This window comes from Rhamphochromis sp. 'chilingali' (assembly GCF_963969265.1).
Source record: "Rhamphochromis sp. 'chilingali' genome assembly, chromosome: 13".
In the NCBI taxonomy this organism is placed as follows: Eukaryota; Metazoa; Chordata; class Actinopteri; order Cichliformes; family Cichlidae; genus Rhamphochromis; species Rhamphochromis sp. 'chilingali'.
The window spans coordinates 25,984,591-26,011,542 of record NC_137940.1 but is presented as its reverse complement, the minus strand read 5'-3'; the positions used below and the strand labels follow the sequence as shown (position 1 = coordinate 26,011,542).

General features: G+C 42.6%; 3 protein-coding genes across 7 annotated transcripts; 2 read left to right on the top strand and 1 right to left on the bottom strand.

Annotated features, from left to right (window-relative positions):
- Positions 1-1,846: 1,846 nt before the first annotated feature.
- Positions 1,847-18,130, top strand: znf185 (zinc finger protein 185 with LIM domain). 3 transcript variants are annotated; one of them, XM_080900737.1, is made up of 32 exons: positions 1,847-2,003; positions 2,897-2,960; positions 3,253-3,370; positions 3,472-3,579; positions 3,667-3,693; positions 3,984-4,040; positions 4,119-4,166; positions 4,260-4,331; positions 4,409-4,489; positions 4,676-4,735; positions 4,843-4,965; positions 5,042-7,918; positions 8,639-8,704; positions 8,832-8,903; positions 9,163-9,237; positions 9,460-9,534; positions 9,694-9,774; positions 10,093-10,152; positions 10,553-10,621; positions 10,994-11,044; positions 11,152-11,196; positions 11,803-11,868; positions 12,075-12,128; positions 12,252-12,320; positions 12,620-12,754; positions 13,019-13,060; positions 13,387-13,422; positions 14,138-14,209; positions 15,533-15,595; positions 15,700-15,765; positions 17,314-17,428; positions 17,601-18,130. In XM_080900737.1, exons 2-32 carry the CDS (start codon positions 2,951-2,953, stop codon positions 17,694-17,696), a joined length of 4,989 nt encoding a protein of 1,662 aa, XP_080756863.1. In that variant the 5' UTR covers positions 1,847-2,003; positions 2,897-2,950; the 3' UTR covers positions 17,697-18,130. The 3 variants fall into 3 exon arrangements, with proteins under 3 accessions (XP_080756863.1, XP_080756862.1, XP_080756861.1); XM_080900736.1 differs by having other exon boundaries at positions 8,829-8,903; positions 15,703-15,765; XM_080900735.1 differs by having other exon boundaries at positions 8,829-8,903.
- Positions 17,646-21,504, bottom strand: pofut4 (protein O-fucosyltransferase 4). 3 transcript variants are annotated; one of them, XM_080900741.1, is made up of 5 exons: positions 21,334-21,504; positions 20,791-21,132; positions 20,274-20,648; positions 19,287-19,909; positions 17,646-19,111 (listed from the first exon to the last, which is right to left on the bottom strand). In XM_080900741.1, the coding sequence occupies exons 1-5, from the start codon at positions 21,337-21,339 to the stop codon at positions 18,961-18,963; spliced, it is 1,497 nt and encodes a 498-aa protein (XP_080756867.1). In that variant the 5' UTR covers positions 21,340-21,504; the 3' UTR covers positions 17,646-18,960. The 3 variants fall into 3 exon arrangements, with proteins under 3 accessions (XP_080756867.1, XP_080756866.1, XP_080756865.1); XM_080900740.1 differs by having other exon boundaries at positions 18,032-19,111; positions 20,274-20,654; positions 21,273-21,501; XM_080900739.1 differs by having other exon boundaries at positions 18,032-19,111; positions 20,274-20,654; positions 21,334-21,501.
- A 2,108-nt stretch (positions 21,505-23,612) lies between these two features.
- rab9b (RAB9B, member RAS oncogene family) lies at positions 23,613-26,940 on the top strand. Its single transcript, XM_080900671.1, has 2 exons — positions 23,613-23,716; positions 24,644-26,940. Exon 2 carries the CDS (start codon positions 24,718-24,720, stop codon positions 25,327-25,329), a length of 612 nt encoding a protein of 203 aa, XP_080756797.1. The 5' UTR covers positions 23,613-23,716; positions 24,644-24,717; the 3' UTR covers positions 25,330-26,940.
- The last annotated feature ends 12 nt before the right edge of the window (positions 26,941-26,952 follow it).

Here is a 26,952-nt window from a genome sequence, read left to right as displayed (position 1 = left end):
ACCTGTTTGTTAAATGTCTAATAGAGTGATTCACACTTACACCTACAACCAATTTTAAATCACCATAGTGCTTAATGTGTAGGTCTTTGGACCTACATGGGAGGAAGCCGTAGTACCCACAGAGAATCCGCCAACTCCACACAAAAAGGTCATGGCCAGGCAGTGGATTCAAACCCAGGATCTTGTTCCTGCACAATGAGAGAACAAACCTCTGCTAACCTCTGTACCAAAATACTTCCTTGGGTCGGTATCTTGTGTTGTTGTCCACGGGGACGACATCCTGAGGAGAAAATTAGCAGAATGTGAGTGCACCATTTCTGATATAAGAGGAGAAATAAACGCAGCCACCAGTAGTGGTTTCAGTGCACAGGTAAATGCATGCACATCAGTCTAATAAAATTCTGATATGACATCATGTGAACTAGATTAACATCCACAGGTTCCAGTCACTCAGCTGTTAGGTGCTGGGTGTCATAAGCATGGCGTGTGCTTTGATGAGTCAGGGAGACTCTGTGTTATTCAAGCACTGCCATTAAAAACAATGATGGGCTGGGTAATACTAAAACACAGCTATAATCTTAATATTTACACATCCATCTCCTACATGGAAATGAGAAAGTTGAGATACCAATGAAGTCGTCGACACTGACGTGCTTCACTGCGTTAAATGCATTGGTTACATTACTTAAGTTTGTCTTTTCCCTGTTCAGCATTTCTGTCATTCCTTGTCTTCGTGTGGTGAGAATAAGGTGGGGGTTATGTTCAGATACTTTGCATTCTCATTTTAATTCTGAGCAGCAGCACCCTAATGATTCACTTGCTAGAGTCAGAGCCACTGGGCAAGGCCGTCTGACTGGTTTCTTCTACAAGGGAACAAGGGAGAGAGATCCAGGTGAATAATACACGTTAGCATTTACACTTGCAAGTGTGCTTGCCAGAGCGACACTTGCACATTCAGAGTTGCCAATTTCCTCTTCCACCTACTTTCTGTGACGTGTTGTGAAACCTATCTACACCCTTTCTGTGATTTTGAAACGGCCTCGTAAATATGTACACAGACTGTTTATGGGGTTTTTGTGCTTTTTCTAAGGCACAGTGTGGTTTCAGAAAGTTGAAACTGTGGCCAAATGCTCAGAAAGTGTTCTTTTGCCATTTGTAGGAGAAAAAAATTGCTCGACAATTGCAGGCACATCCTTGACTTTCTCTTACACAAACATGGATATAGTCGCTCGGATTGAGCAAACAGTTTGTTTACAATGGGCTTTCATTTGTTTTTCTTCCTAGGATATCCTGCGTATTGCAAAGCACAGGATAATCCATAAATGACCTTTACCAGAGCTTATATAAGAAATTCAATGTTCACGCCAGCATTCATGATTTTTCCTTCACAGAAACACACGTGAAAGTATAAAACACCTTTGCTTTAAGAATAAAATTAAGAATGTTCCAAGCTTGTGTTCTATTTTTTCTGACGACCGCTGTTTCTCTTCATTATCTCGGCTCTGTGCTGTGTTCTTGTTCTTGTTTTAATGCTTGTGCTTCCTGGGCTGTCCTACCCAGTGAGCATGAGACGAGTGTTTCCCAAAGGAGATGTTGCTGTGTGTCACTTCGTTTATGTTTGCCATGCAGTGCACCTTGTCGTTGCCCCTATGCCTTGCTGGTTCTAAGCATTGATTGCCAGCCACCTGTGCGACAGGTATGTGCTGCTGTCATCCATGAACAAAGCCCAGATGTAGTAAACAGAAATTAATTCTTAGCAACCTCTTTTACGCACACACACACACACACACAAGTAGATAGACAAACACACGCTGCTCCACCCCATATTTACCTCCCTTGACTGGCTGGGCTTGTTAGTGCTCACGCCTGTACCTGTTGGCTAATACGTCGGGCTGAGACACCTGTTAGACAGAGAAAGACTTTTCCTCTGTTCACACCAACCACACTCACTAGGACACAGATCCTCAACAAATCTTCCTGTGCTGGATATAAAGTGACAGCAGGTAGGAACTCTGGTGTTCACTTATTCATGACATGATATTTTGTGTATTTTAAAAGTGTCAGAGTGATCGGATTGGTTGGGTTATATAAACTGTTTGTTGAAAGTGTTCATTATGAGTGTCCTGCCCTCTCATTTTCTGGATGTTTCTTTGCCATGATTGCTTCCTATCGTGCTCGGGGCTTGCTTTAAAATGCTATTGGCTTTCATTAATCATTTATCTCTTATAGACTGATGTGCTAAACCGAAGATAAATATGGTCTCTGAGCCCTCAGTTTGTTTTGTCACCAATATTCAGGAAAATCCTCAAGAGATATTGCGCCGACTTACTCCAAAGGGAATGAATTCACAGCCTAAGGAAGGACTTTTTTTAAAAAGTGATATTTGCATTCTGACTTTAACAATACTCCACAGTTTTGCATAAGCTCTACTCTGTGTCTACTTTCAGATAAGGGTACACTTGTGATTGTTTCATTAGTATTTTCCCCTTTCTACTGAAGTTCCCCTGAGGACGTAGGCTTGCCTCTGAGCAACTCGTTTCTGTTTTCTGATCCTAAATAGCTGGGGCTCAGTTCATTTGGAAATGAGCGAATAGAAAGCGATATTTGTGTAATCAGGTTAATCTTATGTGGGCCAGTTTATATTGTTACAGAGTGTCAGATACACAGAATGCCTATCTGCGTCCATTCATATTTGGTCAATCGCTGCATATTTTGGAAAGTGGACAGACAGGATCGTCTGCATGTTTTAAGGATGAAACTGAGGAATGTTTGACACAGCACATGTTTCTCAATGGGAGGGGACATAGTGTGGGAACAAAGTTGCAACTCGCTGCTCACATCATACGCCTAATTTTTACAAGATGCCAATCATCTCTCTGAATTATCTATAATTTAGTGGCCTGCAAAGAAAAGAGAAAAAAGAAGAGAGCGAGAACCCCGTGAAACAAGCATGTCAAAAGGTGAGCAGATTTTGATTTTAATGTGAGATGATGTGTTTCCTCCAATAAAAGCTGGGAGTATTATGCATCTGTGCCGGGCTCTTGGCTATAAATTCACTTATTACCCTGATTTAAGGCAAACTACAAGTGGTTGATGATATAGTGTCTTCTGGCTCAAAGGGGGACTGTATATCTTAGAAGCTATCAAGCAGACAATTACTAAGCTGTCATTATGATGCAGCATATAGTGTGTATCATATCTCAAATGTGAGCTTGTGTGCGGGTGTGTGATATGCACATGTTTGTATCTCAGAGGGAGACAGAGCGTCCGTGCTGCGTACCACCAAAGTCCGGACAAGGCTGAGGGGAGACGCCAGCTGGTTGCAACGCAGCAATGACTCTAAGGATGAAACGCAAGAGGAGAAACCATGGTAAACACCCCTGTTTAAGCACGATACCCATCATCCCGTTATCATCTACTCTGTCACATAGGAAATAAATGAAAATAAGATAAAACCAAATTCCATTGCAGGATAGCAGAAGTTAAAGCCAGCCGTCTGAGCGGAGCCCCTGCTGACACCAGTCCAGTGTCTTCGCCAACAAATTCTACTCCGCCACCAACCAAGTCTGACACGGAGAGGTAAACCCAGGTTTTTAATGTCATAGGCTTATCTGCAGTTCTTTGAAACATGACTGTGCTGATAACAAGTCTCTGTTTTGAGTTTAGGCAGCCAACATCCGGATACCTTATCAGGTAAGAGAAAGGCTTCTGATATTCTGAGCACCACCATCTGGGTTATAAAATACGTTTACCACAAAGCATATAAAAACATATATATTTATAAAACAGAGATTTTAGTCAGCCAAAGTGGAGTCTCAGTCACCATCACAGTGAACACTTAAAAAGAAACACACACACACACACACACACACACACACACACACACACACACACACACACACACACACACACACACACACACACACACACAAACTGTATAAAGAAATAAGGGCTTGTTCAGGACTTTCTTTCTTTTTCTTCAGGGGTGTTTTCACTAAAGTGGACAAGCCTCCTCCATCCTCACCATCTAACGGCTTTAGGTAAGAGCAGCTGAACCACACAGCTTCAACAAGCAGTTTGACCTTTCCTCCATTACTTATTATCTGGTTTTATTGCAGCAAAACACCGCAATTCAACAAAAAGCCTTCAGAGACCTACAAGAAAATGTGAGCAAACGTAAATTCAGATTCCCAGTTTAACTGCTGGCAGCTGGATGAGAGTCTTTTCACAAGGTGCATGTTTGTGCTTCTGTTCCTCAGAGCCCCCCACACTGTGCGGTCTGCTGCAGAGAAACAGGAGGGCCAGCTTAGCCTCGAGGAGCTGGAGAAGCGGTAAGACTCTCCTTGCGTCCTGAAGTTAGACACCCGGGAAAGAGATTACATTAACATTATTCTGATTCATTCTGCAGGACGGAGAAAGCCAGTAATGTTCTGACGAAATCTGCAGCCAGGCAACGGTCTTACGTGCTTTCAGCTGCAAAGAAATACGAGTACGTATTTTCTCATGCCACTATTCTAATGCTTATCTTGAGATACAGCATGTTTCTGTAATGCTTTCATAAAAGAACAGTGCATATGTTTAAAACTTCCCATGCAGTGGGAAATTCTTTTTATTGACGTGCCTTGCTGAGCACTTACGGAGGCATTCACACAGGCTTTGTGTTCAAAACTCTAAGGTCTCAAGAAACGCCTGACACATCGCTCAGCAATAGCAGTCCAGCATTTGTGGCTACAAGGTAAGCCCTTTTTCCTAGAGGCAAAAAGAAAAGATATGTGAAATATGTGCTCTACACTTGCATGCATTTCTACTTGTGCCATCATGTGGTTGACTAAAAATGTGCAGGGTGGAGATTACTGATGATGATGAGCCTTCTGAGACTCCTGCACCTGCCAGCACTGTGCTGCCATCCCCTGTTGTTCCTGTCACATCTGTTGCATCCAAGCCTGCGCCCGAACCTCAGAAAATGTAAATCCCGCACCATGTTTCTATTTCCAGTGCAACACGTGATTTGAGTTTGATTCATTATCTCTGTGGTTTACAGTGCTGACACCAGCACTAAGACAGCTGCTGCTGTGAGTGTTAATGAGCCGGTTGCTCCAAAGTTGGAGAAGAAGGCCACCCCAGAGCCTGCAAAAGAAGAGACCCCTCAAGTGTCTGTTACACAAGAACAGCCAACTTTTGACACCAAGGTGGCTGCTCCCCTCCCTGAACTAATCAAAGATTGTCTTCAAGTAGCCTCTAAAGAGCCACAACCCAAAGAGTCTGGGCAGACTAAAACGCCTCTGGTTGATCTTTCGCCACCATCAAAACCCCCAATATCATCTAATCAAAAGTCCCCTGAGTCGACCACTGCAACGTCTCCTGTCCCGACCTCCACTGTCACCAAGTCACCTGCACCTGTGTCCCCCGATGTGACTTCAACTCCTGAAAAATCAGATGTCAAAGTGTCTCCTGTCCCGACCTCCACTGTCACAACCTCCACTGTCCCGACCTCCACTGTCACCAAATCACCTGCACCTGTGTCCCCGGATGTGACTTCAACTCCTGAAAAATCAGATTTCAAAGTGTCTCCTGTCCCGACCTCCACTGTCCCGACCTCCACTGTCACCAAATCACCTGCACCTGTGTCCCCGGATGTGACTTCAACTCCTGAAAAATTGGATGTCAAAGTGTCTCCTGTCCCGACCTCCACTGTCACAACCTCCACTGTCCCGACCTCCACTGTCCCAACCTCCACTGTCACCAAATCACCTGCACCTGTGTCCCCGGATGTGACTTCAACTCCTGAAAAATCAGATTTCAAAGTGTCTCCTGTCCCGACCTCCACTGTCCCGACCTCCACTGTTCCGACCTCCACCGTCCCAACCTCAACTGTCACCAAGTCACCTGCACCTGTGTCCACGGATGTGACTTCAACTCCTGAAAAATCAGATGTCAAAGTGTCTTCTGTCCCGACCTCCACTGTCCCGACCTCCACTGTCACCAAGTCACCTGCACCTGTGTCCCCTGATGTGTCTTCAACTCCTGACAAATCAGATGTCAAAGTGTCTCCTGTCCCGACCTCCACTGTCACCAAGTCACCTGCACCTGTGTCCCCGGATGTGACTTCAACTCCTGAAAAATCAGATGTCAAAGTGTCTCCTGTCCCGACCTCCACTGTCACCAAATCACCTGCACCTGTGTCCCCTGATGTGACTTCAACTCCTGAAAAATCAGATGTCAAAGTGTCTCCTGTCCCGACCTCCACTGTCCCGACCTCCACTGTCCCGACCTCCACTGTTCCGACCTCCACTGTCCCGACCTCCACTGTCACCAAGTCACCTGCACCTGTGTCCCCGGATGTGACTTCGACTCCTGAAAAATCAGATGTCAAAGTGTCTCCTGTCCCGACCTCCACTGTTCCGACCTCCAATGTCCCGACCTCCACTGTCACCAAGTCACCTGCACCTGTGTCCCCTGATGTGACTTCAACTCCTGAAAAATCAGATGTCAACGTGTCTCCTGTCCCGACCTCCACTGTCCCGACCTCCACTGTCCCGACCTCCACCGTCCCGACCTCCACTGTCACCAAGTCACCTGCACCTATGTCCCCGGATGTGACTTCAACTCCTGAAAAATCAGATGTCAAAGTGTCTCCTGTCCCGACCTCCACTGTCCCAACCTCCACTGTCACCAAATCACCTGCACCTGTGTCCCCCGATGTGACTTCAACTCCTGAAAAATTGGATGTCAACGTGTCTCCTGTCCCGACCTCCACTGTCCCAACCTCCACTGTCCCGACCTCCACTGTCACCAAGTCACCTGCACCTGTGTCCCCGGATGTGACTTCAACTCCTGAAAAATCAGATGTCAAAGTGTCTCCTGTCCCGACCTCCACTGTCCCAACCTCCACTGTCACCAAATCACCTGCACCTGTGTCCCCTGATGTGACTTCAACTCCTGAAAAATCAGATGTCAACGTGTCTCCTGTCCCGACCTCCACTGTCCCAACCTCCACTGTCACCAAATCACCTGCACCTGTGTCCCCTGATGTGACTTCAACTCCTGAAAAATCGGATGTCAACGTGTCTCCTGTCCCGACCTCCACTGTCCCAACCTCCACTGTCACCAAGTCACCTGCACCTGTGTCCCCGGATGCGACTTCAACTCCTGAAAAATCAGATGTCAAAGTGTCTCCTGTCCCGACCTCCACTGTCCCAACCTCCACTGTCACCAAATCACCTGCACCTGTGTCCCCTGATGTGACTTCAACTCCTGAAAAATCGGATGTCAACGTGTCTCCTGTCCCGACCTCCACTGTCCCAACCTCCACTGTCACCAAGTCACCTGCACCTGTGTCCCCGGATGTGACTTCAACTCCTGAAAAATTGGATGTCAACGTGTCTCCTGTCCCGACCTCCACTGTCCCAACCTCCACTGTCACCAAATCACCTGCACCTGTGTCCCCTGATGTGACTTCAACTCCTGAAAAATCGGATGTCAACGTGTCTCCTGTCCCGAACTCCACTGTCCCAACCTCCACTGTCACCAAATCACCTGCACCTGTGTCCCCTGATGTGACTTCAACTCCTGAAAAATCGGATGTCAACGTGTCTCCTGTCCCGACCTCCACTGTCCCAACCTCCACTGTCACCAAGTCACCTGCACCTGTGTCCCCGGATGTGACTTCAACTCCTGAAAAATCAGATGTCAAAGTGTCTCCTGTCCCGACCTCTACTGTCACCAAGTCGCCTGCTCCTGTGTCCCCTGATGTGGCTTCAACCCCTGAAAAATCAGATGTTAAAGTGTCCTCTGTCCCAACCTCCACTGTCACCAAGTCACCTGTCCCAGTGCCTGCTGTAACAGAATCTGGACTGAACACAAAACCTGAACCCAAAATGGAACCAGAGCCACAGACTAAATTGCCTCCAAAACCAAGGTCAGATTTCCATTCAGTCCTGGCACATTTTGTAGCATCAACAGGTGGAATGGAATAAACTCAGGTGTTATGTTACTAGCTCTTGAATGAATTTGCACTTTAATGTAACTGTGTTGATCTATAATTGCGCATAACAATTTATTTAAGCTTATATAACCTATTAACTTACTATTTGCTTTATATGGCATTTGGTTTGGTATTTTACAGACAAAGATCAACATAGTATAATTTTATTCAGTGGATTGTTAAAGATCACACTAAGAAACATTAGAAACGGAAGCTAAATTACTTCCACTTAGACCAGCTCCAAGAGTAAAATTCTCCTTGCACATTAATGTGTCCTTTCTAGTGCTCCAGTAATGTAGAGTACAGCAATAAAAACCTCACAGGGACCATTCATCTGCCTGGAGTAGTTTTACTTTGGAGTATTTAAAGCTGTTTTAGCTGGAAATATTTCTCCGGATGTAATTTTACTTTTATTTTCTTAAGTAAAAGCTCTTAATACTGCTTCTACCACTCCAGCAATATAACATAAAACTACCTACGTATATAATGAGCCTCGAGCATGATTTGTAAGCAAAGCTATGGTTGTTATGAAAATATGCTTTCAGTGGTTTAAGTGGTTTTCTTTGTTTAGGTGTGTTTGCTCTCATTCTTTCACATGTGTAATTCAAAGCTGCTCTGGAATGTGATGTGTTTGTTGTCCATCTTGTTTCACAGCTCCGCTGCTGACACGCTCCCTGCTCTGTCCAACACTCTGATTTCTTTCGACACCAGTTCATCCAGGTACTTCCAGAAGAGAAAGATGAAAGCCGGAGAAACCAGAAATGCAGTGACACATTAGTTCCCACAGCCTCAACAATATGCCATCTGATAATAAGAGCTTTTGTTTTTTTTTCTTTTTCCTCAGTAGCTTTAAGAATGATGAGGAAGCCCTGGCAAACCAAAAAGGAGACTCTGCGGACGATCACCCCACAGAGAACAGGTATAAAACCAACAACTTCCTCATTATTGTCATAGCAGTGTTGGCAAGAAAACTGATGAGGGCTAACTGCCACTGAGCTCACTTCAAAGTAATTACAAAATAATGCACATCTCATTTTCAGGCGCTCAAAAAGCCTGATACCAAGGGGTGTCTCTAATTATGCCTGATTAAGTGTGGCACTTAAACATTTGATATAGAGATATATGCTTTCTTGCCAAAGCAGGTGCACTAATATATCTTTTCCTCTCCTGTACTGCAGTGCTGAACAGAAGCCAGATTCAGAGCTCAACAACTGTGAACCAATAACAGACGATCTCCTGGGTTTCAGTGATGGGTTTGTTAAAAATACATTGTTACAATTGCGCAATTAAAAAGTTGTCACGGTGGCAAATATTTGAATAGCTCTCACAAGGTGGCACTGTTGGGCTTCTTATAATCTGCCCGTCCTTTACCTCAACTGGCCTGTTCTAGCTCTGAAATCTCCACTGAATCGTAAATCCCCCTTTGTTCATCAACTTCTCTGCTTCCTCTTCCTCTCCTCTTTCTACATCTGCAGTCCAGAGGAGCCAGCAGAACCTGTTCCCCCCAGCCCAGGACGCTGGAGTCAGGATCTGCTTGGTGGAATGGACAGGTAGAGGAAGAATTCTTTCTCCTAAGAAAAAAAAGAGTAAAAATAACTTCCTTGTCAGTAGCAAACCAAAATACCACCTCAGCTTACCTTTCCAGAGTTGGATGTAGAGTTTCAAGAGAACTCTCCCCCATATTTCAATTTTCTGTTTCATGTCTTTAGTAAGCCAAACCCAGTGAAGACCAGCGGCACTCTGGATCTTCTGGCAAATGATGTCATTGTAAGAGGCACAGAGGCACACAGGTGAGAAAGAGACAGACCGGCTTCTCCTCCCATCTCACCCTCCTTGCTTATGCATCCTTATTATTAATAAGATCCCGGCTTGCTGAGTTGAAAGACTTTGATAAACCCTCCTTCAGTTTGATCCACAAAGCAGGGCTCCGCTCCCGTTTGGCATTTTCTATTTTAACCTCCTGCTCCACGTTAAATAGAACCAAAGTCTCAAATTCCTGAAACGACTGACTTTGAAAGGGAAAGCCAGCTTTCATAAGCAGCACGACTGGAAATAGAAGGGAATGCTCTGTACTGATTAGTATTGCTGCTTTGTTTTGTCTCCACCAGCCTCAGCATGCAGCAAGAGGAGGAGAAGCAGACAGACAAGACAGCCAAAGAAACACAAAGGTAGCGGGAGATGACAGGCTGCTCTTAAACAATTATCTATCTATGCAGAACTGTTCCTTCCAAGAAATGCATTCCATACACACGGCTTGTAATGATTTATAACAAGTCTGCCTGCAGCTATGCTGCCAGCAAACCCCACAGAGACACAGAGTCACTATAATGACCAAACTGTGATCATTACCTAAAAAAGCATGACAGCATACAAAGCTATAGTCTGTGCTTTATTCAGATGGTTTTTGTGATTGCTAAATAATTCAGTGCATCTTGAGCTTTACTAAAGGACAGACATTTTAAATAGTGTATGAGAACAACCACACTAACCTTTACTTGCCCTCTCTTCTCTTCCCATCATGCCATTCATCCGTACCGCCCTCCTTACTTCTATCTCACCGCTGTGCAGTGAAGAGGACAATGCGGATCCCTGGAGCTCACGTGTGACAACAGTGACAACCGTAGTCACTAAATCAAGGTAGTTTATTTACTGTCACATGTCACATGCAAACCAGTGTGCTTAAAAATAGTAAATAATAACACACGGTTTCACTCAAGCTCGGTAATATAAATGACCGGGTTGGTGTAATTGTTCAAGGGTTAATCTTAGGTGAAGAAATCCTGAAGTCCGCAGATTTTGCTGTTCAGCAGTGGAATAGTGTTTCCATTTGTCAGCAACATCCTGATTCTGATTTTTATTGAGTTTTGCCCCACGTCCCTCCGTGTTTCTATTTACCATTCAAACTGCATTAAATCTTTCCATTATGAGTCAATGTGATCAGAATTCCTTCGACACAAGATGGGCAACGCTGACAATTGAGAGTGAAATCAGTGTGAAATTGTTTTTCAGCTCGGCTGATCCATTTGATCCATATCCGATAGGGACCACATCCCCTAACAGGTAATCATATTGGTTTGGAGCTATGACTGTTTTCCTGCAAGACAGATAGCATCTCAGCATGCATAATTCAGCAGTTTCTGATTATGAGACACTTTTCTCTATTCCAGCTCCTCTGACCTGCGCCAGCCCCTCTCTGATAGTTCCATCAACAGGTACGGGAATGATAATGCAAATTCCCTTTTTCGATACTGTAACCTCTGTTTGTGGCGCCGATGTTAGCACACGGTTTCCTCATTACTACAACTGCTTTAGTTTGTAAGCTAATGCGAGAATTGTTATTCATAATCAGTAGATGTGATGCAAGAAGCACCAGGAGTCTGGATCTATTGACATGCTCAAGCTGATTTACTTATTTGTTTTCTGTTTTAATTTTAATTTTAGTGCATTACCTGCTTTAATGGAAAAGAGCTCAGAAACAAAATAAGTTTGTTATTGCTTACATGTTTCAGCTTAAGAAAAATTAATATTGTGAGTATTGGGGACATTTTTAGCATTAGGGGGTTCTACAAAGTCCTCCACAATGAGTTTTTTATGCACCCATTCATACAGTTACACACCAATTACACTGGAACTGTGAGGAAAGGGAGATTGCCTGCCATTGGGAAATCTGTAGAAACGTTCTCTGGCACCTGAAACAAAGTTGCCCCTGAAATGATTCATTATAGGAAACTAAACTGCAAATGTAAGAAAAAGAATGAAAGAAAGAAATACTCGTGAGTGAGCCATGCTGATGGCTTTCTCTCTTGTGTGTCTGACAGTATGGGCAGTAATGCCTTGCGGTCCCTTGCAGATGACATCATCCCTTTCAACACTGACAAAACAAGGTATTGAACCAACTCAGCTGCATACTTCTGTGACGAATCTATGATTGAGAAATGGGAGTGGAAGGGAAAGTGCAGACCCACAGAAATCTTTTTCTCAAACCTTCCTGCTTGAGCGTTGTCTGATGTGCTTCATCTGTCACAATTCCCAAATCCTTTCCCCCTCTCCCTCTTGCTATCTCTCCCCACTTTGGCTGTTTTAACATCAGCACTCAGCGGTCATGGGAAACCAACACAGTCCAGGAGTCGAACACAGAGGAGAGGTGATGACATGCTTTGATGTACTTTTGCACCCCCACACTATACACTCTGTGCTTCATTCATCTACTTTCACCCATCCGTGTCCATTGCGTGTTAAAAGCCTTTCAATGTCTCTCCCCTCTCAGCCAAGAAGCGCAACCAGAAGCAGAAGGCCAAGCTGAAGATCAACAGACAGTCATCATGTTTGAGAGGAAGTAAGTGATCTTGGATATTGGCTCCTTTTTATTTCTGTAACCTCCTCCCTTTTCACCGCGGTGAAGTAGCGAGACTCTTGCAGCGCCTTGCTCACCGAGTCGGAAGACATTGTGCACTGGCGCTGATGAAAATAGGTCAGACATATATTTGTTACAACTTTCCCTCACAACTGAGGTAAACACCCCCCCCCCCCCCCCCCCCCACTCCCCCCTCTACCTTTTTTGTCTTTGGAAGAATAAACATCATGTGAACCGGCCATCTTCCAATGCTGCTATGTCTTTGTTTGTTTGTTTTCAAGGTCCCTTGAGAATGACTCTCCGTGGGACCGATGGACATCACCGACTGTCTATACCATCCCCACAGAAGAGGAGGAGGACGACGACGACGAAGAAGAAGAAGAGAAGCAAGAAGAGGAGCAGGGAAGGTATCTTCGGTATGGTTGAGCTCATTAAATGCACATTAAAGCACCTTTTGGAAACTATTTTAGTAGGATGTGATTATAGCACCTTAAAATTCAGTGGCTGTCAAGCATTTAATTGAAAGAAAGCTGAACACAAGATGAAACATCCTCCCGGCTCAGTCGGAGAATAATTAACTTTTTCAGCTTGTTCTTTTTTTTTTCTTTTAAAACTTTAATATTGTCTTATCTTTACCTGTACAAACTCATTATAATGCAGGAATTTTGTCTCTTTTGTAGCACTGAGGATACACAAACGGTCACAACCATCACTACCATCAGGTAGGGAAAAGAGTTTTTTTGCGTATTGAGATTGAAAACTGTAGAGATTAGAAGGGCTCAGGTTAAGAGCATGAGAAGATGTATAAGTGGAGGTTACAATCACACTGCTTGGGAGGAGGGCCTCAGATCAGGCAGTGGTGCAGTACTATATAAAGCAGACCACAGCTGGTCAATAAACCGTGACCCTAGTGGAGCTGTGAGCCAGAAAGATCAGTTTCATACACATTTTTTTAAAAATGCAGCGGTCTCGCTTACTGGATTGCGTCCAGCTTATTGACTGCTTCAGCCTACTATAAAAGTCTAACACTGTTTTCTTTACTTTCCAGGGAGATACGCAGTGAGCCTGAGCCCTCCATGGATCGGTAAGTTTATGATCTTGTAAAGTCAGACAGCGTAATGCAGAGGGTTATTTTCTCTCTCGTCTGTTGATTTTCTCACTTTCGTAACAACACTGGCTTGCCCTTTTTTTTCTTTTTAAATCCTTTCATGCCTCTAGAAATTTGAGCAATGGTGCGGTGTTGCATGAAACTTACATTTACCTGTTCTTCAACGAGTGGAATAAATGGTTATTTTATGAAATGTATCTAAAAACAAATGCACGCCATCGAATATTTAGCACGTGTGGGTTTGTGTTACGCTTTCACCTTCTGGATCTGCTTTTGTCTCTTTGTAACGCAGCCATTTTTAGTAGGCGTAACTGAAAATGGTTAGCAACTGAAAGTTATCCGTGAAAGTTACCCGTAACTCCATCATGACACCCGGTTAGACAGATTTCCATTTCAACTCTATTACTGAAGTTGAATGACAAGATCTGCTCTTCCATTGTCTTTCAATTTGCCCTCATTTCCTTCCCTCTAATTATCAGCCTCCAGATGTCAGAATAATGATGTGTATTAGAGATGTCCTTTTGTCAAATCACAGCCCGTTAACCAGCCTGTCATTAACAAGCAGTGGCAGAAGTGATTATCTCCTGGGCTGCGTTTGACAGATGTGGGGTCTTTCTCTATAACCCATCACTGTAATGCCATCATTGAGTAAAAGATGAGACTAATGTTGCTGCACGTTGCATGTCTCCAGTTTTGATACCTATTCCAGGACCATAAGAGAAGAGGAGCAGAGAGTCAAAACCCCAGAACCTGAAACCAAAAAGTGAGTGACTGTACAAACTATAAATTTAATTTGGATTGACAGCATATGTAATTGTGGTCAAAATCCTGAATACACTCATGGCAGGTGTAAACGTCAAGATAATTTGGGGCTTTAAATTATTTCTTTGAACTGTTGAAAAGTATACATACACAGGCTCAGACATATGTACATACACGTCCACTAATATTTGGTTAAATGTTCCTTAGCCAGTTACACTCAGATGCTTTCGGTAGACATGAACAATCTTCTGGAATAATTCTGGCTGGATATGTGACCGCTCTTCTTGAAAGAATTGGAGTTATTTTAAATTGTTTGCTACCAAGGACCCAGCTTTTAATCCTATTCCACAAATTTTCAATAGGACTGAGGTCAAGGCTTTGGGAAGCTTATTCCATAATATTAGCCTGCCTTATCCATTCAAAACCAGTTTTGATGTGTGTTTGGGATCATTGTCCTGTTGTAACAGCCAGTTGTGTCCACATTAAATCCATCTAGCTGTTGGTTGGATGTAAAGGTGAAGAATTTGGAGGTAGTCCTCCTTTATTATTCCAATCACTTTGTGCAGTGTACCAGTACCACTAGCAGCAAACCAGCCCAGAGCATGATGCTACCACCATCATGCTTGACAGTGTTCTTAGGTTTGAAAGCCTCACCTTTGACTCCTCCAAATATACCTCTCATCATTATGGCCAAATAACTCAATCTTTGTCTTGTCTGGCCATAAATCTTTTTCTCCTAAAAGCATTTGATCTGTTCATGAGGACAACCGCAAATTTCACTCAAGTTTGAAAATGTCGATTTTGGAGCAGGAGCAATTTGTGATAGTTTGAGTCTTCTTCTGGATTTTGGCAAAGTGGTGATTGAACTGATAAACCTGGAATCTGCGGTTGTTTAGAAATGGCTTCCAAAGACGCTCTCAACTTATGTGAATCTACAATTCTCCTTCTTGGAACAATGGAAAAGTCCAAGGAACTCAGTGAACATCTGAGTATTTGTCAGTCCAATGAGTATTATTAAAACAAATCCTTTTTATGCTGGCAAAGAGAAACTACCAGTCAGTCATGTTCACTAATGAGAAGTTAGCGAGCTTTGGCTTGTCAAGTTAAAAGGCATTGAAGCTTTAGGACTACTTATTAAAATCTTTATGTTGTGTATCCAATTTTTTTCAAGACATTAAAGATGTATGTCATGCAATCATTCCACCCTTGAAAAAAAAAATCATCATGAAATTCATACCCATGATGAGTATATGCAAACCTCTGACCACAATTGTGTATATATTTTAGCTATGTGTATTAACCCACCTTTTGCCTCTCCTTTAAGGCCGTTTGTGTTTGTGAAGGAGTATGTCAATGCAACGCAGAACCCCAGAGACACGCTCAATAGGTGGGGCCAATAAATTATTTACAGTCAACTGCCATATTGATATAAAATACTGCTTTAAAGCACTGCCCTCATGATGATTTACTCATTGATCTTGTTTCCAATAGTAGGTCAGATTACCTGACTTCAAGCTCCACCAGCTATTCTTACAGCAGCCCATCTCTTTACTCCAGGTAATAACACAATCTGAGCTCTGCCTCTCTCTCAATACTTTAACTGCTTTCACTTCTTGCTCTTTAAATGGCAGTTCAGCTTTTCCCCCCACTAACGTCATTTAAACTGTATTCATGGGTTTCTCAAAACTCCTTCTTAATTACACTTCAAACCCTTTTAGCTGTGTAAGTTTAACCTGCTGCTACTGTGTCCATTTTCAGTTCTCACAGTTCAAGTACTTCAGCTGGAATCACTGTTTATAAATCTGAACATGTTTCAGGAATAAATCTTACAGAGCAACATTTTAGCCTATGGCAGGAAAATACTGCACATTCACTTTTGAACCAGACCTAGACGTCTCTCTATCAAAGTTTGAACTATATATACACAAATGTATGTATGTATGTATGTATGTATGTATGTATGTATGTATGTATATATATATATATATATATATATATATATATATATATATATATATATATATATGTGTACACATACATACATACACTGGGCTAGGCTCCTGCCCCCCTGCAACTATGACAAGGATAAGCAGAGGAGAATAGATGGAGAATGATATTTAGGTATTTTTACTGCTGTCACATTAAGTCAAGTTGGCTTCAAACAGCATGCAAGGGCTAAAATGCTTGTTTGGCATTTTGGCTACATTTTATTTCCTGTATTCAAAATTGACAGTATTTCGATAGCCTGTTTGGCAGGTTGGAGCCATAAACTCTATTTTACAATTCTGGATACCTGCTAATAAGCTCTGACAAAAATAAAAGAGTATTAGAAATTCACCTAATTAAAAAACACAACAAATGAAAAACAACTTGAGCACAGGCTTCTTGGTTGGCTTGCTGTTTGGTACAGTTAATCACAAAGCAAGCCATATTTTATCCAATTTTGGCAGACTAAAAAATGCTCCAAAAAACAGAGATTCTGTAGACACAGTTGAGAAATTCAGTGACATGAATCAGCTGAGATTCTGCTTCGAAGACAGATAGCAGTTATGACTGAGCACCTGCAGTTTTCAAGGAGATAAAAAAGACAAACATTTTTTGTACCAGGTTGTAAACACGTTTTGTTTTTTTCCTTTTTATTATTTTAACATGTGAGTCTGTGGGGGTTGCCATGGTGCTTACATTTCACCACCTTCTTTTAGTATCTCTATCGCAACTACTAGCATTTGTTTTACCGTTTACACTATTTGACATATTTCAGTTACATATTTCGAGTGCTGAGCATGTGTAGCCTCTTGGTTATCCCTACGGCACCTCCATAAACAAGACTATTCCCTAAACGCGTTTTAAAGCCGCAACCACAGCTATAAGCCGCAGCTCTTTCTCCCCCACTTTGTTATTTCCGCTACTGACAAAACTAGATACGTGCAAGCAGAAGGGCAGAAATTCCACCAAGCCTGCTCATTAAGCGGCTGAGCAAGGATTATTTACACTTATTAATTTCCCTCACATAGGACTCCAAATATCTTGTTATTCAACCAGACTGAGCTTCAGTGCACTGTACCTGTTCCTGATTCAGTGATCAACTTATCTTTTCTCAATCAGCTACTCCAGGATCCCACCGTCATCTACCTGTACATACTGCGGAGAGCAGGTGGGAAATGATGCCAAGATTACCATTGAGCACCTCAACATCAACTGCCATCCTTCCTGCTTCAAGGTAATTTAGTCAGATACAATGAATAATTTTTTTCCTAAATAATAATAATCATATTTGTTGTTATTGCCAGTCCAGGCAAGTTTAACCAGATAATTACGTTTTTGTGGCTCAAATCGTTTTCCTGCAAACATTTCTCATCAAGGCGTTATCACGAGGTTTTCTTATCTTTCAGTGTGATATGTGTAAGAAACCCATGGGAGACCTTCTCCACAGTATGTTCCTGCACGGTGGGAAAGTCCACTGCGAGACCTGCTACAGGGCCATCTGATCATCAAGAGCTTCGCAGACCTCCTCTCTCTCTCCTTTCTGTCATGTTAATTCGCGCACAAAGCGAGAACTGCTCTTTTTTTCAAAGTTTGCACTGCATTTGTTTGAACTCCTGATTAATGTAGCTTAAAGTGACCGGCGAGTATGATTTCTTAAACTTGATAATGACATATTTTAAAACCTTGCGTTGTGTTTTGATGGTGGTGAAAGCTTTATCTGCTTCGGTTTACTATGAAGGATACGTCTGTCCAACATCACACACGGATGTGAACAGATTAATACTGGTGAGAGGGATACAAGAATTTAGCAACAATAGGAAATAAAAAAAAAAAGAACTTGGTTACAAAATGTTTACTTAATTTTTGCTCTTCTTGATACAAAATAGTGTTTGCATGTATGATGCTTTGTTAGCAAAATAAAACAATTTCTATAATCCTGGTGTATCCATGTCATATAAAAGTAGTTTGCTACCAGATACATGAGTCAAGAGTGTTTCAGAAAAGAATGATTGGTAGTTATTGCACATGATCCTAAATGATGTAACAGAAAATTGTCAGACAAGGTGATATTCTAACATAAAAATCAGAGTTTTTCCAAGCTGAGCTGATCCTGAGAACTCTGGTAACATCCCAATGCGAGGTTGTACTAAATTTACATTTGCACCTCTCCTCTGCTTGGCAAAATAATATTTTCCTTGCATAGTCACAATAGCTTTGCATCTAAATGGGATTTTAGCTAATAGCCATCAGCTACCTGCTGAGTAACTGTAAAGAAGCTGATGCAGTCATTTGGCTACCGTCTTGATGGTCTTCACACACAGTTAGGCAGAGCTCCCACAGTACAGAGGACAAGTCTTTGGCTCTGCCCCAGTCTAATGAAAAGGCGCATCCCATGAGAGTGTGCCCATTTGGGACAATGGTCCTCCAAGTAGTTAATACTAACTATGGGCAATATAATGGAAACTCAGCTACGGTGATAAAACCGGTTGGAAAATATTCGCTTATAAAAGTCTAGAATGTTATTTTCCCCATTACTGAGCGTGGGATGAAGGCAAAGTTTAATGTCAGCTCAACAAAATAGCAAAATTTGTTTCAGGATAACTAAACTACTCACATGGGTAAAAAGGGGGTGGGGTTGGCTTGGGTGCAAAACTATGAGCAATGTGTACTTCGTTCCCTCATTTAAACAAGAGGGGGGAATACATAATCTGGGGCACTCCTATAATCCTGGACGGACTCCATCCTCTGTTTGTTTCAAGGCCTGTGTCAGTGTTTTCCTTTGGCTCTGCTCACAGCAATGCTTTGGATGTGCTTCCACAGCAGAGAAGGGTCTGACTCGTTGTGTCTTATCAGAGACTCCAGCCCCTCTGCTTGGTCGAGGCTCTGCCAGTAATCCTGAGGCCATATTTGCAACCATCTGCAGACAGATAAACAAACAGATTAGGCTCATCACAGAGGATATTTTAATTAGACTATTAAAACAGACCGATTTCACTCCCCGCAGGACATTGTTCACATTTCAGTGCAGGGAAAAAAAATAAAATAAATTGTGTTCACACCTGGTGCTGTTGTTCATTTAAAGACAAACTCACCCATCATCTGAAGGTAAGTCTTTGACGTCTCCATATCCCGGACTGGGGAGCGGGCAACCCATGTGAGAGTTATTAGCCATTTTAGGCCGAGGTGGTTGATTTGTCTTAGGGGCCTTTTTATGTGCATGCTCTGCAGCTAATCGAGCATTCTCCTGGTCACATACATAACATTCAAATCCATTCAGGTAGTTGGGTTTACTCATGTCATTCACCCCCCACTCGCGGGTCTTCAGTGACTCTAGCAAACGAGTATTAGTGATGCGGCTGGGGTTCTTGAACTTTAAATATTTAGCATATTCATCGTCATTCTCGTCCAGATGTATGAGGAAGTCGGCAAGAGCTTGGGGTGAGGGGAAGTCATCTATGATGATCACCGAGCGGTCGTTGGGCATCCAGTCCGCCACCGCGGAGGCACCTCGATAAATGGGAACGCACCCCTGGTGTAGAGGCCGCCACAGCTTTTCAGTCATGTAATCTGGACACAGGCCATTCTCCAGAGCCAGGTGGAACTTGTAGCGCGCCACAAAATTCATGAATTTTGGTTCTTCACCGGTAGCAGTGGCTGTGTCCTCCAGATATTCTGGTAGGGGTTTGTTGTTCAAGCATTTCCCATAAGAATCGATCTACACAGAGATAATGTTTGGAAAGATGGGAGACACAGTTAGGGCATATCTGGGAACAGATTAATTATTACACAATGACAGATTTGGCTGTTCCACTGAGTATTTTCTATACAAAACATTTACACATTTGCTATTGCAATTGGAAGCACAAAGATTAGTGATTTTTATCTGCTGTGCAGTGCGTAATAAAATAAGAAGATATATTTACCACTGAGAAAGAATCTCGGCATTTGTGTAAAGCAGAAAAAAAACATTAGGGGTAACGGACCGCTATATCTTTCATTAAAAAAAACAAAACAAAAAACACAGGACCATAATCTCTTTGACTGTGGTTATTACACAGCTGAATTATTCTGCACTTTACCTTTATGTACTTCATGAGCTCCTTTACATATCTGTCTCTGTCTGATGGTACATCACAGTGAGACTGCATGTAGAGCACTGGAGCCAGACCCTCCCTCCTCAGGCGGTTCTTCTCTTCCAAGGACACAGCGACAGGCTCCAGCAAGTACTCCAGAGAAGGAAGCCACTGAAGGGTCAAGGGGTAGTCTGACTCCCTGCGAAACGTAGCGGTGTAATTGAACAGCCGGATTCCCGGCCCATGAGAGAGGACATAGTTATTCATAGGTGACTCTTCGTGGAACAGTGCCCAGGTTTGGTGGCGGAGACGAGGGAGAGGCGCCTCATATGCCCGGAAGTCTGTCCCATAAAAGATGATAGATGTTGTCCGTTTGTACAGCTGCACCTTTCAAGATCAAACCCAAGATTAGTTGCAGAGCAACCCGAGAAGCTAATTATTATTAATGTGTACATGCATCTTCCTCCTGTCCAAGGCAGGAGATTCATGAAAGGTGTTTTAGGAGGGTAAGTATCTCGGGTACCTTACGATTGCTCGTGACCAGACAGGAGGACGTGGCACAGTCAATGCGCTCAGTGTCGCCTGGAAAATGTGGGAACAGCCCACCGCTCCACCAGAGGAGAATGGGCAGCTCCTTGTTACTGCGACGGTCGCGGTTCCCTGGTCCTCTGTATGAAACCACGGAGGAAAACTCCATCTCTGAGAGAGCACTCTGAGGCTGAAAGGCTCCTCGGTCTAGTGCATCCAAGGCCTCCAGGGGAAGCACCTGGTCATCTGGAAAGGAGGCAAAGGAGACCCAGACCCAGCACAGGACCCCGAAAAACCCCAGACAAGCAAAGGGCAGTAGTCTGCTCCTACCCGCCATCTGCAGGGGTGAATTGAACAAAGACACACAAATTCAAAATAAACACCACATTACTGTGTAGGGACAGCAGTATGATTGTTTTTCTTTATAAATGCGGTTGTATAAATGCGATCCGCTACGCAAACAATCCAGCGACTTACTCTACAGAGCCAGTGTTTTCAGAGCATGGAGAAACATCGGAATATTCACACTGTTTCCTACCATCATCTCCGCGGGAAACACGTGAAAGGGGCTTTTTTTCTTAGCTTACAAAATAAAACATCTAGCGCTACTTTTCACGTAAGCTCGCTTTGATGAGCAGTGCTAACAAGATGCCCCAAACATCAGTTAACAGCTGACTTCTTTTTTTTTTTTTTGTAGAGTCCTGATTTTCTTCTTCTCTAGGTCTCAAAAATATCTCACTCTAGCGCCACCTACAGCCCGGGAGTAAGATTGGGTCAGACAGGTTCAGTTCAGAATCTTTTGATACTTAACGGATTTTGCCACAACAAACACAGCAAATCATACATAAAAACATAGAGTATATGTTTTAAGATAAAAAAACCCTAGAGATTTCTATGAACTTTAAGCAAATACAAAAGTCATTCTAAAAGCAAACAACATTAGCAGAATTAATAACACGTCCTTTATGTCTTAAAATAAGATTATCTGAGGAAACTTGCATTAAATCGGCTCAGCTGAAAAATCATGCCACAGTGGGTACACTTCTTGCAAAGCTATCTCCTAATTCAGAGTAAGGTAAAGGCTCAGTCACAAGGAAGGGACAGTAATCTCCTTGCATCTATGGTGGCTGCCTGGTGATTGTATTGAATTTTTGTCACATTCTGCAACCAATTGGAGATTGTGGTAACTAAATGGCTACATAGAGCTTGAGGGTGTTGCACTCTCACGACCACTTTTGATCACAAGACGATTGCATAGGTCACCTGGTAGGAGACAACCTTTCTGCAACAGTCACAGTCTGACCTGGACCAACTCCGAGAGAGGTTGTCAAAGGTTTGCTAATAACTGTTGTCTAATTTATAAATGCAGACAGATTGCCAGCTTATTGCCATCAGTCTTGCTGAGTAGAAAAGAGTTCGCCTTTACTGCTGTTAACTACAGTGCAACACTGGCAGATCTTGATTTGGATGTTAGTGTAAATCTGATGTTTCCCATTTAAAAAAGCATTTTTATTACTTTTACATTTTTGAGGTTTGAGCTTGACTGTGCAGAAGAACGTTTGCATAAAGCTTGTTACTGCAGGATGTGTTCGTAGTTTCTGCTAAAGGGAGAAATTTCACTGAGAAATTCATGAGCTAATGGCTCGTGTGACTGAGCCATTAGCTTGCTCCAAATGAGGAGGCAGCTTTGTGTGTCCAGTATTGGATGGTTTTTCGGTTGACTTGATTTAATGTAAGTTAAATTAATATCGGTTAAATTTAATGTAAATCAAATTAATGTTTAATGTAAGTTAAATTAAATTAGGCCAGAGTTTAAAACTCATACTTAAAAGATGACTTTGTGACTTTGGAATGAGGCGGGGAACCAATCATGATCCAGTTTTCAGTTTTCACAGGTCAAGCGTGGAACTTTAAAGTCTACGGTAGATATTTAGACTTCAACAGTGGAATGAGCAGTTGAAGAGTTTGTATAATCTGATCTTCAAAAATAATATCAGTCTCACAATAGAACTCAGTTCTCAGATTTTTGTGTAAGTAAAAAGTGCCAGAAGTCAGTTTCACATCATGGTTACACAGAGATTAGCAGAGGGGGCCACCCCTGTGAGGTCAGTGCCATGAAATGCATCCAGAGTAACATTTAGCAGACCTGAAGTGAAAACCACATCAGCTCAACTGTCAGGTCAGAGCATCTGGTTTTGTTTACTGAGAGACAGAAAGGCCACTTCATCACATCAAGTAGATGTGTCAAAAGAAGGATGGTTAGTTATCTCAGAGAATGAATAGTTGTCACTAAACCACTGTTAGAGAAGGGAAATTAAGTCCAGCTCTGGGTTTAAATGGGTTGGAAAATAATCAGTAAATCGGTAATAAGTAAATTATGCTTGGACAACAAAGTAGAAAGAGACAAAGCAAATAGTAAGATTTACTAAAATTCTTGCACATTTTTCATAAATCCAGCTTTTATTCAGACTGAACTCAAATGCAAAATGTTACAAACTTACAGTTCTTAGCAAAACGATTACCCACGACCCAATGTACGATTTATGTCACAGATGCCCTAAATTAACAGTACTGATAATTTCCAAAATTATTTGGCTAACGCTAAAATATCATTATTGTTGTTATCCATTCATTTTCAAACCCACAGTTTTACAAAAAGCAAAGCATATAAATGATGTTTTTTACTAAGATGCCTACTAAGATTACTAGCATTTAGTGTATTAATGCAATGCTTGATTAAGTTTTTACTTCCGTTTGTTTATCATTTGGGGTATCCGCTCATTTTACGGGCTTTAGGACCCCGCTTTGCTTGGGCGGTGTGCACGTGCAGGTCCGCGATGGGGCGCGCACGTCACGACACTGAATCTCAGTCAGATGTAGGGTAGCGGGACAGCCACGCAATATTACCTACCAGAAGCAGGGTAAGTAGAAATAAATGTTTCTACGATATGCATTCAGTTTTGAAAACACCAGCCCACTGCAATAGTCGCTACTGGTAACAGCGTCGCTTTTTAAAACTCTTCTGAGCCGCATATAAATTAGAGCTAACGGTTAGCCTGACCGGGATGGAATGTCAACAAGGCATCAGACTAGTCGGCTAGCTTGCTAGTTTGATGGGAGGGTTGCTAAGCCGGTATACATTACAACCGCTTTACTGTCTCGCATGGCGTGATTTAGAAGTCTTACCTGTTTCGGTTCCCATTTAACTTCTTCTCTGAAGCACTTCTGCGGACAGTTTCACAAACAGCATCGACAAGAGAGTTCAGCGAGAGTTTTTGTTTTCCAATAGCCACAGTTTGGCAAGCTGGTACATATTTGTGGTTTGCGCAGGTGCAGTGGTGGTGCTGTAGAGTGGATTTATGGTCAGCCGGTTGTGGTGTCGGGGTTTTCCTCATGATGTACTACAAAAAACCCCCCGTTTTCTTTAATGTTTAATTTTTACTTCCTAATCTGTAGTTGGCATCTGTTCACTGTAGTGCATAATGTGTGGACTAGCCAGTATTATAGTTTCATGTCGTAAACAGCAGGGCTGTCTGCTACCCTGTATTTTTCTACGCCAGAGACCTTTGGAAGACATCTCGGTCCTTCACCCCGTCATTTTGTCCCTGAAGCTAGTCAACCATTACACTTCTGTCATGTGGTTTTAATTACGCAGAAAGGTTTACTTCCAAGTTATAACAGTTATCCTGTGGCTGCTGACTGTTCCTCTAATTACCTACTCTGAATCATCAGCGGACACAAACCCACAGACTGCTTTGGCTTTTAAATGTTTTCTGAGAAGTCATTATGTTTCATCCCAATGACCAGCAGTAATTTCCACATCTCGTTTTCACCCTTCCTGTTTCTAGGTTAGGTTCACCCCAGTTTACCACCAAGTGGGGAGGACTTTAGCCCTGTGAGGAGGCCTAGTTGGGTGGGTGGCATGATGAGTGGGAAGAACCTGCTGCTCAAGGTAATCCTACTGGGAGATGGTGGAGTGGGCAAGTCCTCCTTGATGAACCGCTATGTCACAGACCGGTTTGACTCCCAGTCTTTCCACACCATCGGCGTGGAGTTCCTTAATCGGGACTTGGAAGTGGATGGACGCCTTGTCACTCTTCAAATATGGGACACAGCCGGTCAGGAGCGCTTCAAGTCACTACGTACACCTTTCTACCGAGGCGCCGACTGCTGCCTGCTCACATTTGCCGTGAACAACCTGCAGAGCTTTCAGAACCTGGGCAGCTGGAAGAAGGAGTTCATGTACTACTCTGACGTCAAAGACCCCGAGCGGTTCCCTTTTGTGGTACTGGGCAACAAGATAGACATGGAGCAGAGGGAGGTTGGGGAGGATGAAGCGCGGGCCTGGTGTGAAGAGAACGGCTGCTGCCCTTACTTTGAGACCAGTGCTAAAGATGACACTAATGTCACCGCTGCGTTTGAGGCAGCTGTCAGGGAGGTTCTGGCTGCTGAGGACCAGATTGATCATGCGCTCTTGAGTAGTACTATTGATCTCCATGGAAACCGCAAAACCTCCCGAAGATCTTGTTGCTGATTGGATAGGTGTGAATCCACCCTGTTTTAATCCCTCTGGCTGAAACTTGCCTGTGATAGTTTTAAGAGCCAGTCATATATTGTTTATGGTACGTGTACTGTTGGTACAAGGTACTGAGTGCAGTATTCCCTGAAGATAATATGAATAGGATACACCTGCTCTGAGGAGGCGTATCAAGGATTTAGCTGGTTTCTAGAATGTTGAATTATTGCTCCTACAAAGGTACCGGCACACTTACAAGCTGTGCTGCCAGTAGTATGGTACAAACCATTGTTTCCAGCTTGTGCAGGGACTATAGCATCTAGTGCATTTAAGGGATTAACTTTAATCAAAATAATATAATTTGGAATTAATGCATTTGAACAAAGAATATACCAATCCACCTTTGAAGAGCACTCCTTTTTTTGCTCTGTAAAGCTGTGTTTCCACCATAGGAACTTTCCTAAGGGACTAGGAGCCTTTGAAAGGACTCTGTATGTTTCCATCAAAGGGACAAAGGTCTAAAGATTAAATTCTCTGGGAAATGTTTACCTCCAAAAAGCTCTTGTTTGTGCAACAGTGTTTTCCCTTGGTTTAGGAACAGTGGTAATAATGTTTGCAGCACTAAACTTGTAGCATTCAGCCAGTCCATCTTAGTCATCTTACTTCAAGTTGTTGCAGTTGCTTATTTTGCTTACTTTAAGGCTTATATCAGAGATTACTGTTGTTAAGCACAATACTCAGACTTGGTTTGTCTGCCTGGTTTATCTAAAAAAATATATATGAAGAGAGCAGTTGTGGTTGAGTAAGCTAGAGAGTGCAGTGTTTTGCTCAGAATTGGATTGTAATTGTGGTGGTACCAGGGGTGCCTTTGTAAATGTGCCCAGAAATTATGCACACCCACACATTTTTAAATGAAATTAAATAGCGTCTCATATAATGTGCCCCTCTGACTCTTTTAATTTTCAAATATTTTGGGAGAAATAAATAACGGATATATTCAGCTATCTGTCCACTAGATGGGTACTACCAGACACCCCACAATATATTATTATTACAGTATTTTACTTCCGATAAGATATTACTGTGATTTTTTTATTTTATTTATTTATTTTTTTAGCGTTTATCATTTTTTAAACATTTGAACCATTTATTTCCTTTTTTAAACTGCAAATTTCATCCTCAGAGTAAATGTTTGTAACAGTTCTATCCAATAAGATAACATTATCTAACTCCATTTATTTTTTTTGATACAAAATGAGACCGTCAAGCACACCAACACTGTCACTAAAACCTGCGGTAAATGTTGCCACAAGACAGGGTCAGTCTATTATCAGTCTGCGATTGAATGGGGTCAACTTGACAATTACATGCAATCTATTTCTGATAATACAAGAAATGAACCGTGGTGAATTGTTTAAAATCTCAAATCTCTGTTGCTGTATAGATAGAAAGAAATTCACATTTGTGCTCAGCAACCCGTTCCCGTTCTATAGGAATGTAACCAGAATACATCCAGCTGGCAGCCAGTTGACTCAAGTCCCCTTGTATGTGCCTGTATTTATACAATATCGCCACACATAATGTCACGACACCGTGCTGTAGCGATTGTTGATTTCTGAGTCGTTCATGCTTCAGAATTGT

Bases quoted from the DNA above. Each gene is read 5' to 3' on its own strand.
- znf185 (XM_080900735.1), top strand. The intron at 4,490-4,675 runs GTACGTATTTTC...CAAAACTCTAAG, and splicing joins TCAGCTGCAAAGAAATACGA to GTCTCAAGAAACGCCTGACA. The intron at 11,045-11,151 runs GTAATCATATTG...TCTCTATTCCAG, and splicing joins GGGACCACATCCCCTAACAG to CTCCTCTGACCTGCGCCAGC.
- pofut4 (XM_080900739.1), bottom strand. The intron at 20,655-20,790 runs GTACCCGAGATA...TGATCTTGAAAG, and splicing joins TGGTCACGAGCAATCGTAAG to GTGCAGCTGTACAAACGGAC. The intron at 19,910-20,273 runs GTAAAGTGCAGA...ATCTCTGTGTAG, and splicing joins AGCTCATGAAGTACATAAAG to ATCGATTCTTATGGGAAATG.
- rab9b (XM_080900671.1), top strand. From the start codon at position 24,718: ATGATGAGTGGGAAGAACCTGCTGCTCAAGGTAATCCTACTGGGAGAT.